Raw genomic sequence first — 17,190 nt, forward strand, 5'->3', positions numbered from 1 at the left:
TTGGAAGAGTGCAACTTTCTCCCTTCATCGTCCCCCCCCCTAAACAAAGCGCTCAAGCCGAATAATGAGCAGTAAACACGAGGGGAGCTGAGAGAGAACGAGAGTTGAAATGAAGGGTGACAAAAAGAGGGGGTGTCTCCATGGCAACCGATCCAAGCCATTCGAGTCTCGTCACCCAAGCTGCGATTGAATCCAATGCCGCAAGTTTGAAGCTCAGCTTTGCCGGGTTGCTGGCAACATGAGTGGAGCGCAAGAGGAGCGAATGATGACAGCTCACAGCCTTCATTTCAACGCAACTTTGGATCTGCATGATGAGGAGATGAAAACAGCAGTTTTTGGTCTGTTATCCTCTTTTATATAATGTAGACCAGGGGTCACCAACCTTTTTCACATTGAGAGCTATTTCTTGAGCACTGATTAATGGCATCACTGAAATACTGAAATGTACTATTGAAATAAAAAAATATTCTCAAATTATTTTAATTTTATTCATATTTCATCAGTGTGAAGCCACTCACACTCTTAATGATTCATCACAATAATTATCGATATCGATTTAACAAAGCGATACTTATAGTATGCTACACTTTATTTGGATTGTAGAGTTCGGCAAGTGTTTACATTTTCAAATGATTACCTACAAAGTATCCTGGAAATGACAATATCCCAATCTTGTGAACTATTTTTAGAACAGGCTCTCAGGCTACTCATGTGGGCCATTTAGCGCCTGCAGGCAACCATTATGATTTCCCCTATTCTAGTCCAATATATATTCCATTGGCCCCTATGGAGCTGAACCTGGCTCCAATAAAACGGTGCTAAGTTTTTCATTAAAATCACACAGTTGTATTCTTAAACATTTATTCCTGAATTAACTTCCATGTACTCATTCATTCTTTATGCTCACAATTGTGGCACTTAAAATTCAGCACTCAAGTATAGTTTCTTTTTTTCCACTACAAAAAGAATATTTTGGCTTATTAGTTTGTAATCAAAACTACTGTGTTGCACCAGTAATAATTGTATCTGGTAGGCATGTGTCAAACATGAGAACACTCTTTATCAAGTAAATTAAAAAGTACATGAAGCCGATGATAGCCTTGCTAAAGTTCCATGTAACAGTTTGTACTCACAGGGAGAACAACGTTGGCCACTACATATTTTTATTTTATTTTATGTGAGTTGGAAAATGCAATAGTTTACATTAATTACATTACATTACATTGTTTACATACAAATGCTATTAGTGAAGTGACAGACACTGGTTCTATACACTATTGCCACTAGTTCATCAAATATCTATATGATTGATTTATATTCAGTAGCATCATAACCAATTTTGATGTTAAGATAAAAACCAACATATTGTGTTTTCTCCATCCCAGAGGTCAAAGTTTTCGACATAGTCATCATTTCCTTGGCCCTGTGTATCCTCATCATCACCGCCATCTACTGCATCAGTGTGTGCTACAACCGCAGCAGGTGACACGCCCACACATACAACAGTACAGTGCATTATTTTTGCCTCCATGAGCAAAAAATGATGTATGATGATGTCATGATGATAATAAGTGACATCTTTTTCCAGGCAATCAAAGAGAGCCCAAGTGTATGAGACTGCAGTGACCCACGGAGAGCCAGTGGACCCTGTTGCGGTCAGGGCGGTGAAGCGGTCAACTAGTTTCATCAACCCGCTGGCCTTCTTTCGGAGAGCAGATGCAGCGAAAGACAACTCCAGAATCTATTATATCTATAGTAACCCGCTGCCCGTGGGCGCCAAGGAGGATGAAGAAGACACAGCCAGGCAAATCACACTTTCACCGCTTCCGTCCATTGAGGAGTATGCGCAAGACCCCAACAGTGGAGTCATCCTGGACCCACCAATATTTTACATGCAGCTTTAGGTGTGTCTTATAAGTGTAAAATGGAGTCAAGTTTATGAAAAGCAGGACAGCTGTAAAAAAAACATTGGTGCATTTCTGAGGCTCTGGAAAGGTTTTGCAGTGCTGTAATGATTTCATCACAGTTATGATGGCCAAGATGATGGATTTAGAGCCCAAGCCTATAAACTTCAAGGAAGTTCAAAATGTGTGGCGATATGTGCAATATATAATTGTGCAGTTTTAGGAGCGTTTCTGATAAGTCAAAGGTCACGATGCGGTGTTAAGTTTCCGTTTTTGATTCAGTGCTGGAATACTAACACTGTAATCTATTCCAATAGTTAAGAGTTCGTCGGTTAGTTGTACGGTATTTACATTTCCTTCTGTTTTATCTTAGAACTTGAACTGCTTAATACCTTTTCTAAGAATGAGCACAAAATGGTGTTGAATTTAAGATTAAGTACAGTTGGTTAACAGATTGGCTGAATGAATATTGAAGTGCATCACTCAATTTGTCATTACTTGCACAGTATATGGTCCACATCAAGATAATTACTTTATCTATCCCCAGAGGGATAATTGGGAAGGGACATGCATTGGCCGGGAATCGAACCCGGGCCTCCCGCATGGCAAGCGAGAATTCTACCACTGAACCACCAATGCTTGTGGACAGTAAAAAAAAGTGGTGTGTAGGGATTTTTCTCAGATTGATCAAAATAGCATACAATGCATATACTATGGTGTACTTTAAGAACTGAAGTGATCAGATTTCTGCAATTGTTTTTTCTTTTTTGTAACTCAACACCATATTCCAAACTTACCAAGACAAAAGTGATGAATGAGTTGATCTGTAGTTTGTGCCAAGATGATCATTTGACAGTAAGACTGAAACAACCAATAAAACATTGATTTATTTTCATTGATCTTTAATAAAACTCTTGATTGGACATTGTGTTAAAAAACAGAAGAGACATGAAAGAAGTTGAGACACGTAAAAACACTGATGACTGCACAGCACCAGATGGCACAGTAGTCCCGGCCATCATGGTCCTCACACGATGGGTTGGGTCTCTCGGATGAGCCACTCCAGCGCCTCCTTTCTGCCTTGACGCTCCAGCTCCGCCCCTAACACCTGGCGGCACATCCTGTGGTACTCGTTCACCCAGTCCCGCTGCCAACACAAAGACACGCAAAGGAGATTTAGTCAAATAAACATTCTACTTGTAAAACAAGCGCTCGGCTTTTGAGAAGAATGCGATTGAAATGGTGTGGAATGTGTTAACCTCCTTCTGGGTGAGCAGCTCTGTGTTCATCATCTTGACTTGGATGGGAACCAGCGTCAAGGGCTCAAATGTCAAACTACCTCTATTTCTGTAGTTGTACTAAGGGAGATCAAAGAACAAAAAATTGATTGTACAAACTGTAGAACTTGTTTTCCTTCAATTTGAAGTCTTACCTTGGGCTTCGTTGGTACAACAAGAACCACATTTTCAAGTCGGATACCAAAAGATCCATCTTCATAATACCCTGGTTCTATGAATTAAACAAGAACATGTATATCTAAAAAGGCTTAAACTGAAAAAAGCTGGTGAGCTCTGCCTTAGTGTGTCAATCCATACCATCACTGACAATCATGCCTGCCTCAAGAGGCTCATCAGCAAAAGTCTTGTAGCTGATGCCGCAGGGTCCCTCGTGAACATTAAGAAAGCAGCCCACGCCGTGACCTGTACCATGCAGGTAGTCAAGGCCCGACTCCCACAGGGCTGCTCGCGCAAATGAATCCAGCAGGTGGCCTGGACAGTGGAAAAAAGCCATTTAGTCAAGCAGTATGTGTTAGGAAAAGTATAACTTCAACATGACTTTCTGTCGGAAAGCAAGAGCTAAATTTGTTATTTATTCTTACCATCAGTGTGTAACTGGCACATTGCGTTTTTGCTAATTCAATGAATTGTGTTCATTGTTTGCAGCATGAATACCATTCTTACGAAAGTTTGAGGAGTTAAGCAAAACTTGTTTGCTTTGACGAGGAAAACTTTGATGACAGTTTTTGAAATTTGGTTCAAGATTTTGTTAGTTGTGTGAAGACTTTTGCAAAAAATTCCAATGGTTCTCAAAATGTGCCTAAGTCATCAGAAAAAAAATGCGGTGCCTTAATATATGTTGAATTTTTTCTGTGACAACCCTCATCTTATCCTTGCCCCCCCCCCAAAAAAAAACACAATTTGAAAAGAAAAATACAACTCTATATTAATGTGCGTTACCAAGATTGTGTCGAATGTAATGCATCATGATTTCTTGCTGCAATTCATTTCAATTTGCTGTTCCTTCTGATGTGCCGACCTTGACCACTGAAGGCAGTAGAATACCATCATGCAGAGCTAGATGCTAGATGTGAGTTTCTGGAACGAGAAGCCTATAAAGCCTATGAGGTATATTATCATATATATATATAATATTATTGTATCATCTGTCTACATGTGCTGTTATTTAAATTTAAAAATTGTAAAGGTTGTATATCAGTTTTAGATATATTGATGTATTGTTATTATCAAACTAGTGGGGATCGTTCTTCAAGCAGCATAATTTATTGGCTTATTTGTTATTTTTTGGCCTTCATGTAAACTTCACTTGAGTGTCATTAACAACTTTCACAATAGTGCGTTTACGCATGTAGGTCAAAGCAATTAAAGAAATAAAAGGCATCATGACAGATTGAGTGTCACACACCTGGAAAAAATGTGTGTGGGCTTCTAGTTCTTCTTCTTATCGTGTCTACAAGGCAGTTAGTTACAAGGCTTGGCTAGATGTGGTTCAGATGGGCCTGGACATGTACTGACACTCCAGGATTTGAGTCCCTGGCGGCGTAGTGTGTTACTGATGGTAGTCTTGTTACTTTGGTCCCTCACTAGGTCCCTCCGTGTTTTTCAGGGATTTTTGTTCGCCGTCCTTGTGATCATTTTGACCCCACAGGGTGAGATCTTGTGTGGAGCCCCAGATCGAGGCCATTATTGACCAAATAATTATTTTCCACCGTAATTTGCAAGTAAATTCTTTAAAAATCAGACAATGGGATTTTCTGGATCTTTTTTTCATTTTGTATCTCATAGTTGATGGAAATTACAACCATCTCTCATCTTGTAAGTGGGAGAACTTGCATAATTGGTGGCTGACTAAATACTCGTTTGCCCCACTGTATATAAAAATCTCATCTTGCCTCTTATTATTTTGCGAGGTGACCCTAATACGCCGTTGTAATTTGCACCATGTAGAGTTAGAAAAAAAAGTTCAAATGTAGCGCTACAAGAGTACAAAAAAAAAAATAACAAAGGCAACAATCAGATAAATAATGAGAAGTTCTTCTGCTTGGAAGAGATTATCAGCGCTCCTTTTCCTGCTGTCCCTCATTTTCTTCACTATTGCTAATGTTCTCTCCCCTGTGCACTCTCGCTTAAATGTCGCCACTTTGGCTACTGCAGTCAGTGATTAACAATTAGTCTCTGACAATTAGTGAATGACAATCATGTGCAAGCTTTTCCAAGTGAACATGAGAATGGCTTCCAATAATTCCGTGCTCTCACCACACAACACTACTTTTTACAGTCGGCGTCGACCACTTGCAAAGCAAGGATTTTTTTCCTTGTGGGGGCCATGGGCAGCCAAGGAAATTCAGGTAGCCTGGCAAGCCACACCTACAAAGAAAGTAGCTCTGGAGAGCATGCCATTTATTGCACCTTGACCTTGGGTCAAAACGAGTCAAAGTTGTTTACTTGCTGTGAAGTGTGCAACATCACTCTTCAGCAGTCTAAGTCTATCCTCATTTAAAACGGCGCATGGGAAAGACAATAGTTTATTCATTCATTCAGCATTAAATCAGTTTTAAATCACCAGAAATACATAGAGCCATAGAAACTTTGGAACGGTTTTGTGAATACTGAACAAAATGTCATCCAAACATAAATTTAAGTGGTACCTTTGGTTCCATTGGGGAAAACGGCAGCACTGACGGCAATGTGTCCCTTGAGTACATAAGTGAAGCATTCCTTAGAGAATAAAGAAAGGACGTCATTCTCTGGAAATTGCTCTCATTATAGGATTGCTCAGGACAAAAATAGTTGTGGTATGTAAAGTAGGCAGTTGGCACCTTTTCATACGCAGATGGGATTCCAAAGTGCATGGTGCGTGTGACATCTGTTGTGCCATCACTGCCAAAGAGCAGACAAGTCAAACCATAAAGCCATTAAGTTTCGGCGTGAGAACAATGAGTTTACATGTATTGGGCTCCGGAATCGATGAGGTAAACTTCATTGACGGTGAGCGTTCTGTTGGTCTCAGGCAGAGGCCTACAAAGACAAGCGTATTAGAAACACACTACAACAAATCAAAGTGCATCTTTGACTTTTCTGACCTGTAATGTATGATTGCTGCATTGGGCCCAACGCTGGAAATTGTAGGGAAACTCAGGCCGACAAAGTTTTTCTGTTGGCTGCAAAAATACATTGAAAGATTTCAATTGGTTTATTTTTGGTGCTTCAAAGATTAACATCCAATCCAACCATCCATGGATGTTGGAACTGAGATTCAAACCCAGAACCTCTGGACTGTGGGGCAGATGTGCTAACAATTGGTGCAATGCCCTGCCCCCCAGTAGACAAAATTCTTTACATACAGACCAAAAAAAAAAATGTTTAATGATTAAATTGTGCATAGGGTTAGGGTTCAATCTTAAAACATAGTAGATTGAATTGGTCGATAGATGGATGGATGTTTTTCTACATCCTGTAGAGGCAGTTATAACTCGAGAGCCTCTTAATAGACAGCTTTGTAAAGTATAAAATGAATTTGTTTGGAAACATAAACATCACCTGCGTAGTTCCTCAGCCTTGTCAGCAGCTGAGATTTCTGTTACAGTGCCTTTTGGAATCTATAAAATGATCAGTATGACAAAATGGCAGCAAAATCAGTCAATAGTATGTGTTTCTCCAGGGCACAAAACATTGAAGGGAGTACTTAAGATCTGCAAGTATATGATATTTCACTTCAACATAATATGTATAAACTTAGCATGGTTAGAAATCTGAGACCATGTGTGTTTCCGCAGGGCACAAAAAATTGAAGGAAGTATTATATTTAACTTCAACCACAAGATGAATAAACTTAGTTGGAAATCTGAGAACACATTTTTAAAAAGAATTCTTGTTTGCACAAGACTGGCTCCTCATGACACAATTCAAAAAGGGCAAACGCACAATTACAGTAGTTAAGTAGTGTAGTTAGTTTGTAACAATTGTAAGAATTAATCAAAGAAAAGCTGAAAGTTATTCAAAAAAAAGTGCTGCTGAGCTAATTACTAGAAGTGGAGTTAAAAAGGTCTTTGGAGTTGTTTGGAGCAGTCACGTGAGTGACCCATAACATTCAAAGAATTTAAGTTTTGCAAAGTCATTTCATTCTTTTAAAAAAGAAAATAACATGATCCATATTGGTGGTTAGACCGTAGATTAAGGTTCAGCCTCGAAATCAAGAGAGTTGAGGATTCTTTATGAATACAGCTCAGATATTTTATGTAATGCTGAAAATCATACAACTGTACCTCTTTTTCCAACCAGGCAAAGAGGTCACACAGAGCGACTGCATCCTTGATCTATCAGAAAAATGACAGATTATTTGTGACACATGAATAAAGCTGCACGTGGTTTTTACGTGGATTTCAAAAAAGCAAGGGGGTTGATCTTACATGGGCTGTTTTCATTCCTTGAATCTCTGTCGTGTTCTTCACTGCCTTGGCCAGACAAAGAGGGGTATAGGGAATGGTGGACCTGTGCGCCTGTATACACAGCAAAATGGAATGGTCACTGGTTGAAAAGAATGAACTTCAATTCGGTGCAAATGGGGTTGCAAAAAAGGGTGGAGCCAAATAAAACATTGCCAGAGAGTGATAACGATGTTTACTATTGTGGTTGCAGTTTGCAGTAGTGCACTGATATAAAACAAGAGCTGTTGTGTTTAGCCAAACAAGATAATTGAAAACAGTTTCATATTTTCAATGAAAATAGGAGGCAACACCAGGGTACACTTTGACAGCAGAGCTGAGATTTGAACTGACAACCCTACAGTCACTAGATGACGCACTCTACCAACAATTGACAAAATTGACAATCATCCCGTCTCGCTTTCTGGACATACGACATGCATGCCCTCCCTCACCTGGGGGATGACCTGCGTGAGAGCACAACTGGCCTTGTCACAGATCCAAACTTTGTCCTTCTGGCCAAGTGCGGTGCAGATGGCCTGCAACTCAGTGAAGACCGCTTTGTATGGGAATGTCTGAATGTGAAACTCAGGTAAACTGGGCGTATCCAGCTGCAGATGATCTCTCAGTGCTGGATCAGCGAGACGCTTCAAGTCCACAAAAAGCCTGCAGAAAGATTCAGGTGAAAAGAAAGTGGAGTGAAAATACTCTTTGTTTATTTATTAATGTATGTATTTATTAAGTTTCGAGAACACATTCACTCCAAATAAACAAAAGATGAAGAACGATACATTATCTATCTCAAATGAAAAAAAAAATCAGGCCAATTAAATGAAATTGGATGATTTCCCCTATACACACACATCCATACACACACCTTATGACCTGTCAAACTGGTTGAGAATGAATGCAATAAGGAACACAACATTTGAATGTGTTAAAAATGCGCACAAAAAACCTCGGCAACAAATGCATTGAATTCCAACCTTATTGAGTTGATCCCCACAATAGCATACGCAAAGAAGACAGGGTTATACTCAATATCTGCACCACGGAGATTGAAAAGCCCTAGAATAAAAAGAAAAAACACCATAATAATTATTATTCAAAAACTAGAAGCTTTGTGCAGTATATTCTGTATGATCATTCAATGGTCTGTGATATATATAATATATTGAGCTACCATCTTAAATCATTTGAGATAAAAGAAGCAGAACTGCAACTTTGGTCCTGTTGTGTGTAGTATATTTGTACAGCATACAAGTTTCAATTTTTTCATTGAACTGATGAAATAAAGTGAGTTTTTAACAATATTTAAATTGAGGAGATTCACCTATAAACAGCCCAATTTTTTTGTGGTGATCCTCTGCAGATGCCTGAGCAACTCCCCTTCAAACCAAATGTCTATTTAGTCCAAATACAAGCTAATGACAATCACAATCAATGTAATTATCATGAATTTTCCAAGCAAACAATCAGAACTAAGAGCTCTTCAGGCTTGGTCAACAAGATGCTCAAATGGACATGAAGTGGTACGCCTGTACGTCCCCGGGGTCCTTGGATCGTGATCTTGTATCAAAGCTGACTTATGCAAGAGAAGTGAGGCTGATGCACACGTTAAACTAGTAAGAGGTGATCACAATAGATTTTGTGTGTTTCAAAATATGGTTATCGCAAGTGGATCTTTTGTTAAGTTGCAATAAAATGCATGCTGAGTTATTTTTTTGTCATAGTCGAGTTGTCAGAATATTTTTTCATTTACTCAATGGTGCATAGATATTTCTAATCCATTTACAAGGACAGATTATTAATATATCGCCCAGCCCTAGCCAATACCAAGCCCTGATCCAGTACCTTGGAATTGCCTTAAAAAAAGAATGCATGCAAATTGTCTCAATTGGCTTCCCACTTTTGTTATTATCTTAAAAGTATCCCAACATTATACCTTTATATATGACCGTAATTCTAGTGCAGTAACTGTGCAAATTAAGTAAATATTTTTCATTTCTAACATTGCATTTCCATGTTTTCACTTTGGCCTTTGACCTTAACCGAGGTGTGAACTCTGGTTGCTCTTGTTTTTCTAACACTGCATCTAAAGCCCAGTCTTCCATTCACATATATGCCAATGCAAAATTGCAGTATCTCAGCTAAAATACAATTGAGGTCATTCGCATGACTGAATTCTTACATGCTATCTCGTCCAGAGCTGTGGCAATGAACCAGGACATTTTTCGTTCTGCCATCTTTGCACGCAGCGCTGTGATCTTGTCTTGCCACGACATACCTAAAAGAGAAGAAAAACCAGTCTAATCTGATCACTAAATGTAAATCCTGTTTTTTAAATTCTGACAAAGAATACAAATACATATATATATAATCAAAGACAATCTCAGACAATTGCATATATTAGTGATCCACAATTCGCTACTTGCTAATTTATTCATTTATAGATTTTTTTATGGAAACTACCTTCTGTTATTTGTAATTTTTTTTTTTTTTTTTGTGATCAGGTCAAAGCCCTGCTAGTATAAAAGTATTTCTTTGCTGCATCTTGGTGCCCCAAATTGTGTTGACACTACAGGAGGAGTTTCAGTTACCCAGGCCATTGCCCCGGCCAATATAAACGCTTCATGTCCATGTTACGGCATCCATAGGCATTTAAAAACCCCGTAAAGGGGATACAGGAAGCGGTCTAAATTACTTGCAAATTTTTGTAGCAATGTGATATTCTTGGCACGACATCCCTAAATAAGAAGACTCAATCAATCACATGGTCTTGATCTAATCAAATCAGTTAAATACAACAGAAACCAGGAAAGAGTCAAAAGTTTACAGTATCTCCCGTAATCATGATTCTCTACTTGCGAATTTACACGTTGACTGTTTTTTTGAGGGGAACCCATCCTCCGTTATATGCTGAAGATCTCACCAGTTCACTTTTTTTTTGTGCTCAGGTGTAAAAAAAAAAAAAAAAAAGGGGTCTTCGCATATACAGCGAACATGATACAGTTGACCCTTTTCTGGTTCCGTGAAATATGACCGCCGTGTATTCACAGCCTCACATAAACAACTGAGTATGAGCCTTAAATAGGACATAGATTTGAAGACGGAACTTTTGTGTGTCTGTTTCTTTAATGACTTCTTACGGTAACACGAACTACCAAAACAAATATAAAAATTAAGATCTAATCTATTCATAATGCATGCTTGTTCTTATCCGCACCTTGCTCATGTTATGTCGTATGACTCGGCTTAACTGGCTTCAATTAGTGAGCGTGCCAAGAATGCCATGGCTAAGGAAGGCCAAACAACACAACAGCCTATTTCAAGCCATGTATGCTAGAGAGGCCTTGTTTAATAGATTTTTATTCCGGGGGCGGCATTGTGCCACGGGCATTGCTATATTCCAGTGTGCACATCATCATTCAAATTTAAAGGATAATGAGTATTAATTGTGAGAAGTTCACCGTCGCAACACACAGCAAGGTCTAAACTTGACTCCGGAGAAAAATATTCAGTGGAAAACTCTTGAGCGAAAACAGAAAGTTTCCAGGGTAATAATTACTTGATTTGACTATCAACAAAACCTGATGAACAGCTCGCAGTAATTGTTGATGATAATCAGTCTTGATGCAGAGAAATTCACTGCACACAGATAAAGGGGTGACCATTTGAACTTGAGCATGTACAAGGCATTCATTGCCTGTAAGATGAGCACAACGTAATGTGTGAGGCTTTTTCAAACAACAGAAGACTAAGAAATGTTTGTCTGATTCATTCATGAATTTTAAAAACATAATTTATTTTATCTGCAGCTTTTACCTCGCATAGAATCAATATCAATATATATAGAATTACCATCAGAGATCTAGCAAATCATTAAAATCCAGATGTAAAGTTTTTCTTTAAGTCATGGATTGTCTTCTTTAATGAGTCCGTTACTCCTTTTCATTTAACATTTTCATGCCCTGCAGTGTCGTGAATGAAGCTTTTTGGACAATTAGCCTAAAACGCTGTTGAATTTACATGACGATGTGCATGTCGGAACACAGCAATGTCCATGATGTTGTTTGTGTTGCTTTTGGGAGGGATCTAGACCCTTTTTAAGGCTCAAAGCAATCTACGTTTGTGATGGTTAATTGAAGCAAGCCCTGTGAACACACCGCGCAGCCATTTTACCATTCATACGTGTTGTACAGACCCGTGTAGTCCAATCCCAAGGTACGAAGCTGCGTGCTTGGTCTTTGTGGACGGTCACTCCACACCACATCGATGAGGTTTTCTTGCACGGCTATGAGAGAGTGGCCCGCACTGGTCAGTGCCTTGGACATGGCTTTCCATTGATCTGACATGGAACAGATGCAGGGAGAAAAATAACACATGGTAAAATTTGAAATACAATAACAGTCAAAAGATTGGACACAAGTCTGCATTCAATAGCATGACAACTACTACATAAATATTGTGACTATTTGCTTAAAAGCTTTACTTCCAGAGTACTTCCGTAAAGTACAATCGGGCGACTTCTTTGGATGCTACTATGTGTAACGTATGTGGCCATTGATTGTTTCTACCATAGTGCTGTAAATGATAATATTGAATCTATTCTTGAATAAGCATTCACGTTGCTATCGCTTGCATGTCCTGCAAGGAATTTTTGAAGCATGAAATGAAAATACCTGCAGCAATGATCCAAGGGTCAACCCCCACTTTGGAGTTCTCTGGCAGGACACTAATCAGCCAGTCCTCCTGCGACGGTGTCTCCTTCAGTCCTGTATGACAGTTTAAAAAGTATATTATTTGAGTATGCCTATTTAGCTGTTGAATTCCAAGATTTTTCAATATTTGTATAAATATAGGCATGTGCATAACAATCTATCGCAGACATTGATGTATCTATTTGTATCTGTATATGTATCTACACTTGATTCAACTTGATTGTACTAATACTAGGAAATAGTGAACTGGACAAAGCATTTAGTCTTCCTATCTTTGACCTTATCACCACATGCCAGCAGACAAGTTAGCATAGCGGAGGGCAGAAGCAGATGAGAATTTACCAAACCACCATTGCAGTCCATTGTGTCGATACACCTTGCCTTTTGCAAAGATAAAGTTGCTTGAAATAGGTCACAGGATATTTCGCATGTTAAGGTCACATTACCACGGCAACGTGACAAACATCTATAACCGTATAATGTTGTCAACAAGGAATTCCCACAACGCCGACAATCCAGGCACCATATGAAGCATTACTGCTGCAACTAAAGCAACAGCGTAAGGTCAGCAAAAGCCCCAGGCCGCGCCAGAATGCCAAAACTCAGTCATCATGGTTTTGAAAACAACAGTACAATTAGCAGGTAAAGGTACTGTTAATTCAATCTATTATTGTTATGTTGAAAAACAAAAACATAGCAGGTAATCCGATAGTACTGTCGGTTGCACTTTTTTTTTTTTAAATGCATTAGATATTAAGAAATGAGAGCAGAGATTAACCTGTAAATTCAAGTGAATGAAGTGTTGGTGTGAATGCATTTGCAATTGAGTGTTGTTTGTTTGTCTATTACAGCAAAATTACAGAAAACATCCCAGGGAGTTCCCACTGTCCGATTTCCACTGATTAGATGTTTGTCTAAAAGCTTCAAGAATCAATTGCGTGTCAGTAAAGCATTTTGAATTGTATCGTTCTAAATGAAGCAACATAGTCACTGAATTGCATCGGCAACCCTGCACAATTCACAATACGAACCAAACTGAATAGCTACACCCCTAAAATAGAGCGTTAATAGCAGCAGTCACACTGCAAGTCAGCAGGAAAAGGTGTACCAAAATAAAGAGAATCAGCGCAGTCACTCCAAATGATCTGCAACTTTACTGATATCTTTGATGTAAGCACATGAGGTTGTAAATTACCCATCTTCATAAGAGTCCAGTTGTTGTCCATTTGCTGAGTGGCCTGAAGAAAATAACGGCCATCAGTCCACATGGCGGCGTACTGCTCTGTGACGATGGCTGTACCTATGTATACATCACAACAGTCACTCATGACTCAAAAGGCTCGTTGTTGTCCCCACAACACTGGTTCTTTATTTTCTTACATCAAGTACCACACCAAAAAATACTTGCCTCTCCAAGTTCCAGCGAAATAACAAACATTAAAATACAGTAGCATAGCAAGCCTAAGTGTTCACAATTTGAGGCAACTTATGAGCTACTATAACTTTAAGTGATATTAAACTAACCTGTCCTTAAATGTATATGTATGTATATATATATATACAAGGAAGTCACTGTCGCTTGCTACAAAGTTCAAAACTTCCCCCATCAAGAACAGGTACCTGCTGAGCCGTTGAAACCACAGATAAACTCCCGCCTGCAGTCACACGGTGCGATGTATTCACTCTTAAAGACACAAATACATTACAAACATAAAACAGAGGAAGATCACATACATCCTCGGTCCGCATGTCATCTTTGCCAATCTGTCCTATTCACCTTGTGACTTGTACAAGGAGAGGTGAAGGTTAGAAGCAAGAATTCATTTTAAAAGATCGGGTGCAGAAAACACAAAAGCACCAGTATTGTGAGTTATTACAAAGAGCAAGTTTCTAGTAAATCCATTTTTACCTGATGGGCATCACCAGATGGGATGATATAAGCTTGAAGAGGCTCAGAAAAATATTTACAATTCTTCATCACCTGGCGGAGATGCCTGAGCAGCTCTCCTGTGATCTTTGGAGACATGTTTCTGTCTGAATGGACAAGAACCAGAAAACAACTTCATTTAGAGGGAAGACACTAAAACAACAAAGTTGGTTGCAAAGTATACAAGCAAAAATAATTAAGCATAATGATATTGATCATTTAAAACCTGAGGCAGTGATATTACCAGACATTTTGGAGGACATGAAGACTTCGGACGCCTGGAGGAGTGACTCACTCTAACTGGCTGTCTATTAACGTGGAGCTCACAGATCACGTCTCGATCTTTAACCCCTGTAACATGCTGATTCAGCAACAGGTGTCTTTAAAAATCTTAGAAGTAGTACACTCACTGGACTCTAGATTAGGTACCCTTAGAACAATCTTCTTAGAGCTAATGTGATATATGGCCAACTCCAACAGACAGCACTAAATATGTTGCTACAAATATGGCAGCACAGAACAACATCCTGAGAATGAGATTGTGTTTGGTGAGATGTCTTCAATGGCATCATTGATCGATTGGCAAATTATGACATTATAACCGATGTAAAATGCAAATTATGGACTGATCATTCCGGACGATCAGATTTGTGCAAAATCTAATCCCAGCTGAATTTGTGTGAGAAAATGGGAAACAAACCATGCCGGACTGGTCGCCAGTCACTCACTCACCATTCGCATTCACACAAATGAATAATTCAGAATTCTCACATTTTTAAGAATGGCGAGGAAGCTTGAATAACTGGCTAAGCCCCACAGCACAGGGGAGAACACCCCAAATGCCAAACAGGCCTTAAACCAAAACTGGAACCACGCTTGACTGTGATGCAGACTCACTAAAATGTAGTAATTAAATCACAATTATGTTGCCATACTTTTGTTTGTCTTTTTTTCATGTGAAATCAAGGAAATGGTTTGTAATGCTGTAGCATTCTACATAATTGTGTGTTTTCTGGTATTGTTATAACTTCGTTATAATACAGCATAAACTATGAAGTGTTGAACGCTGTGTAATAAAGTGGATTTACTGCTCAGTCACATTAACAACACTCCATTCAAAGCGGAAGCGCTGCCAAATGTCCCCCAATCACGTTGCAGGCTTTTACATCGGTGGGCGTTACCATTGGTTCATCGCTTCGCATGCAATTGACGTTTGGAAATTGACAATGTATATCTTTAAAAAAAAAAAAACTCATTTTCCTTGCGATCGTGAGCTGCTAATACTAAGACACACAATTATTTAACGTGATCTGGTAATAAAATTACATTTGGCTTAGTGTGTTTTAAGGCCAGCTATGCAGTAACAACAACAACAATGTCCACGTTGTATATTGAGTGTGCTATGGGTGTGTTTGGAAAACAGGAGAACATCATCGGGATGTTTTAAACACCCAGCACGGCTCATCTCAAGTTTGCTCTTGACTTTCATGATAAATAATAACGTGGGTTTAAGTCATAGACGTGGGATGAGCAAACGTGTCGTTCGTTCGAAAATAGACCGCATCTGCCAAATAACTCGAATTGGATCACGCTCTGAAGTCCTTTCCGCGCTTTACGGCCCTATATGCAGTACATCAAATAATGAATACACACCCGGGTGCTTTCGCCTTGTGCGCGGGGTTCTTGCGATTAAGTGGACAAAATGTCAACAACAAGTCTTCAGGGTTTGGTTTACTAACAGAAGGCAGCCATTTCGTTGGTGACGTCGACGTTCACGTGACTTCAGTTTGTTCCAGTAACAGTGGAGGGATGCAGCCTCGCCCATCCCTGTGTACTGTATATACAGCATGTCCGTGGCCTCGCCGCGTTATTTTTTTTTTTATGTGCAATCATTTTATGCCCCCCAAGTTGATATGAATAAAAATCACAACTATAACAATCATATGTTATGTACTTTACATGAGGAGACAAATCTCACAGTGCACAATACAGGCAACGGTAAGCAGAACAGCAGTAAAATATAATGCAAAGGTAAAAGAAACAGTCAAGAGGTAAAATCAGCCTCGCAATCTTTTTAAAATATAAACTTTAAGAGTACGGTGGATATAATATTGAGAATATGTTCCCACTATCAAGTGTAGACTCATGACAGACTCCTGCAAAGCCCTAATTGCTCAAATACCAGTAAGAGGTGGGGATGTTCCACCATGCACAAAGTTTTGAGGGAATTGCTAACACTGCTTGACAGAAATTACACACTGCAAAAACTATTTTAACATCACTGCGAGTTTGAAAGCTCCTTCGAATGGTATGAAGGAAAGCAGCCCTGTCATGTTTCCATGCTGTCATACTGTAGAAATATATGTTTTCCTACTGAGCTTAACATTCAGTCAGTCATCTTTCAGCATTCCCCACAAAACCTCTTCAGCGACACCAGACGTTGTTGCCAGGGGCATAACTGGAATATTTCTCAGTGGGGTGGCCATTCGCACACGCACGTACACAAATAATTCAAACTCATGAAAACTCCCAAAATTCAGTGTTTATCATACCATATACAGACAAGGTTTCATTCATTAAAAATGCAAACCTTGCAAAACACACACATTACAAACAGAGGTTCACACTGCAGGTCTCCATGTTCAATTTGGAGTTATTGGTGAAACACAGTTTGTGTGTTTTCACATGACATACAAAACATACTGCGGAAGCTTTAATTTAGCTCAGATACATTTCTCTAGTGGGTCGCTTTAGTATACTGTAATTAAGATACATTCAATGTCAAATGGCTACATTTTCCAAGTAACCAAACAAGAGCAATTTCATAGCAATAAATTAGTATTTTGGTGGCCGCACATTAGCATTTTATACATATCTGTGTTGTGGCCAGCATCATGTATGGTGATCTAAAGATCA

The 17,190-nt window shown here is 39.1% G+C and overlaps 2 protein-coding genes and 1 non-coding gene across 5 annotated transcripts; 1 reads left to right on the forward strand and 2 right to left on the reverse strand.

Annotated features, from left to right (window-relative positions):
• Nucleotides 1–238: 238 nt before the first annotated feature.
• LOC147056823 (uncharacterized) lies at nt 239–1,904 on the forward strand. The gene is made up of 3 exons (XM_085913088.1): nt 239–338; nt 1,386–1,482; nt 1,589–1,904. Exons 1-3 carry the CDS (start codon nt 239–241, stop codon nt 1,902–1,904), a joined length of 513 nt encoding a protein of 170 aa, XP_085769214.1.
• A 568-nt stretch (nt 1,905–2,472) lies between these two features.
• On the reverse strand, nt 2,473–2,543 carry trnag-gcc (transfer RNA glycine (anticodon GCC)). Its single transcript has one exon. It is a non-coding gene; the product is annotated as a tRNA-Gly (tRNA).
• Nucleotides 2,544–2,805: 262 nt separating this feature from the next.
• xpnpep1 (X-prolyl aminopeptidase (aminopeptidase P) 1, soluble) lies at nt 2,806–16,054 on the reverse strand. 3 transcript variants are annotated; one of them, XM_085912946.1, is made up of 21 exons: nt 15,928–16,050; nt 14,519–14,635; nt 14,257–14,381; nt 13,964–14,031; nt 13,543–13,643; nt 12,309–12,401; nt 11,831–11,974; nt 9,818–9,913; nt 8,613–8,694; nt 8,082–8,292; nt 7,612–7,701; nt 7,468–7,518; nt 6,743–6,801; nt 6,286–6,363; nt 6,149–6,220; nt 6,022–6,082; nt 5,851–5,920; nt 3,500–3,673; nt 3,337–3,413; nt 3,164–3,262; nt 2,806–3,051 (listed from the first exon to the last, which is right to left on the reverse strand). In XM_085912946.1, exons 2-21 carry the CDS (start codon nt 14,535–14,537, stop codon nt 2,932–2,934), a joined length of 1,890 nt encoding a protein of 629 aa, XP_085769072.1. In that variant the 5' UTR covers nt 14,538–14,635; nt 15,928–16,050; the 3' UTR covers nt 2,806–2,931. The 3 variants fall into 3 exon arrangements, with proteins under 3 accessions (XP_085769072.1, XP_085769073.1, XP_085769071.1); XM_085912947.1 differs by lacking the exon at nt 14,519–14,635 and having other exon boundaries at nt 15,928–16,054; XM_085912945.1 differs by lacking the exon at nt 15,928–16,050 and having other exon boundaries at nt 14,519–15,892.
• Nucleotides 16,055–17,190: the final 1,136 nt, after the last annotated feature.

The sequence above is a fragment of the Syngnathus leptorhynchus genome, chromosome 5 (genome assembly GCF_054491065.1).
Source record: "Syngnathus leptorhynchus isolate UIUO chromosome 5, UIUO_Slep, whole genome shotgun sequence".
Lineage (NCBI taxonomy): Eukaryota > Metazoa > Chordata > Actinopteri > Syngnathiformes > Syngnathidae > Syngnathus > Syngnathus leptorhynchus.

Coding starts and splice junctions, on each gene's coding strand:
- LOC147056823 (XM_085913088.1), top strand. CDS start 239: ATGAGTGGAGCGCAAGAGGAGCGAATGATGACAGCTCACAGCCTTCAT. Junction 339..1,385: donor GATGAAAACAGCAGTTTTTG/GTCTGTTATCCT, acceptor TCTCCATCCCAG/AGGTCAAAGTTTTCGACATA. Junction 1,483..1,588: donor GTGTGCTACAACCGCAGCAG/GTGACACGCCCA, acceptor ATCTTTTTCCAG/GCAATCAAAGAGAGCCCAAG.
- xpnpep1 (XM_085912946.1), bottom strand. Junction 8,695..9,817: donor AGCTCTGGACGAGATAGCAT/GTAAGAATTCAG, acceptor TTTTTATTCTAG/GGCTTTTCAATCTCCGTGGT. Junction 7,519..7,611: donor AAGGAATGAAAACAGCCCAT/GTAAGATCAACC, acceptor TTTTTCTGATAG/ATCAAGGATGCAGTCGCTCT.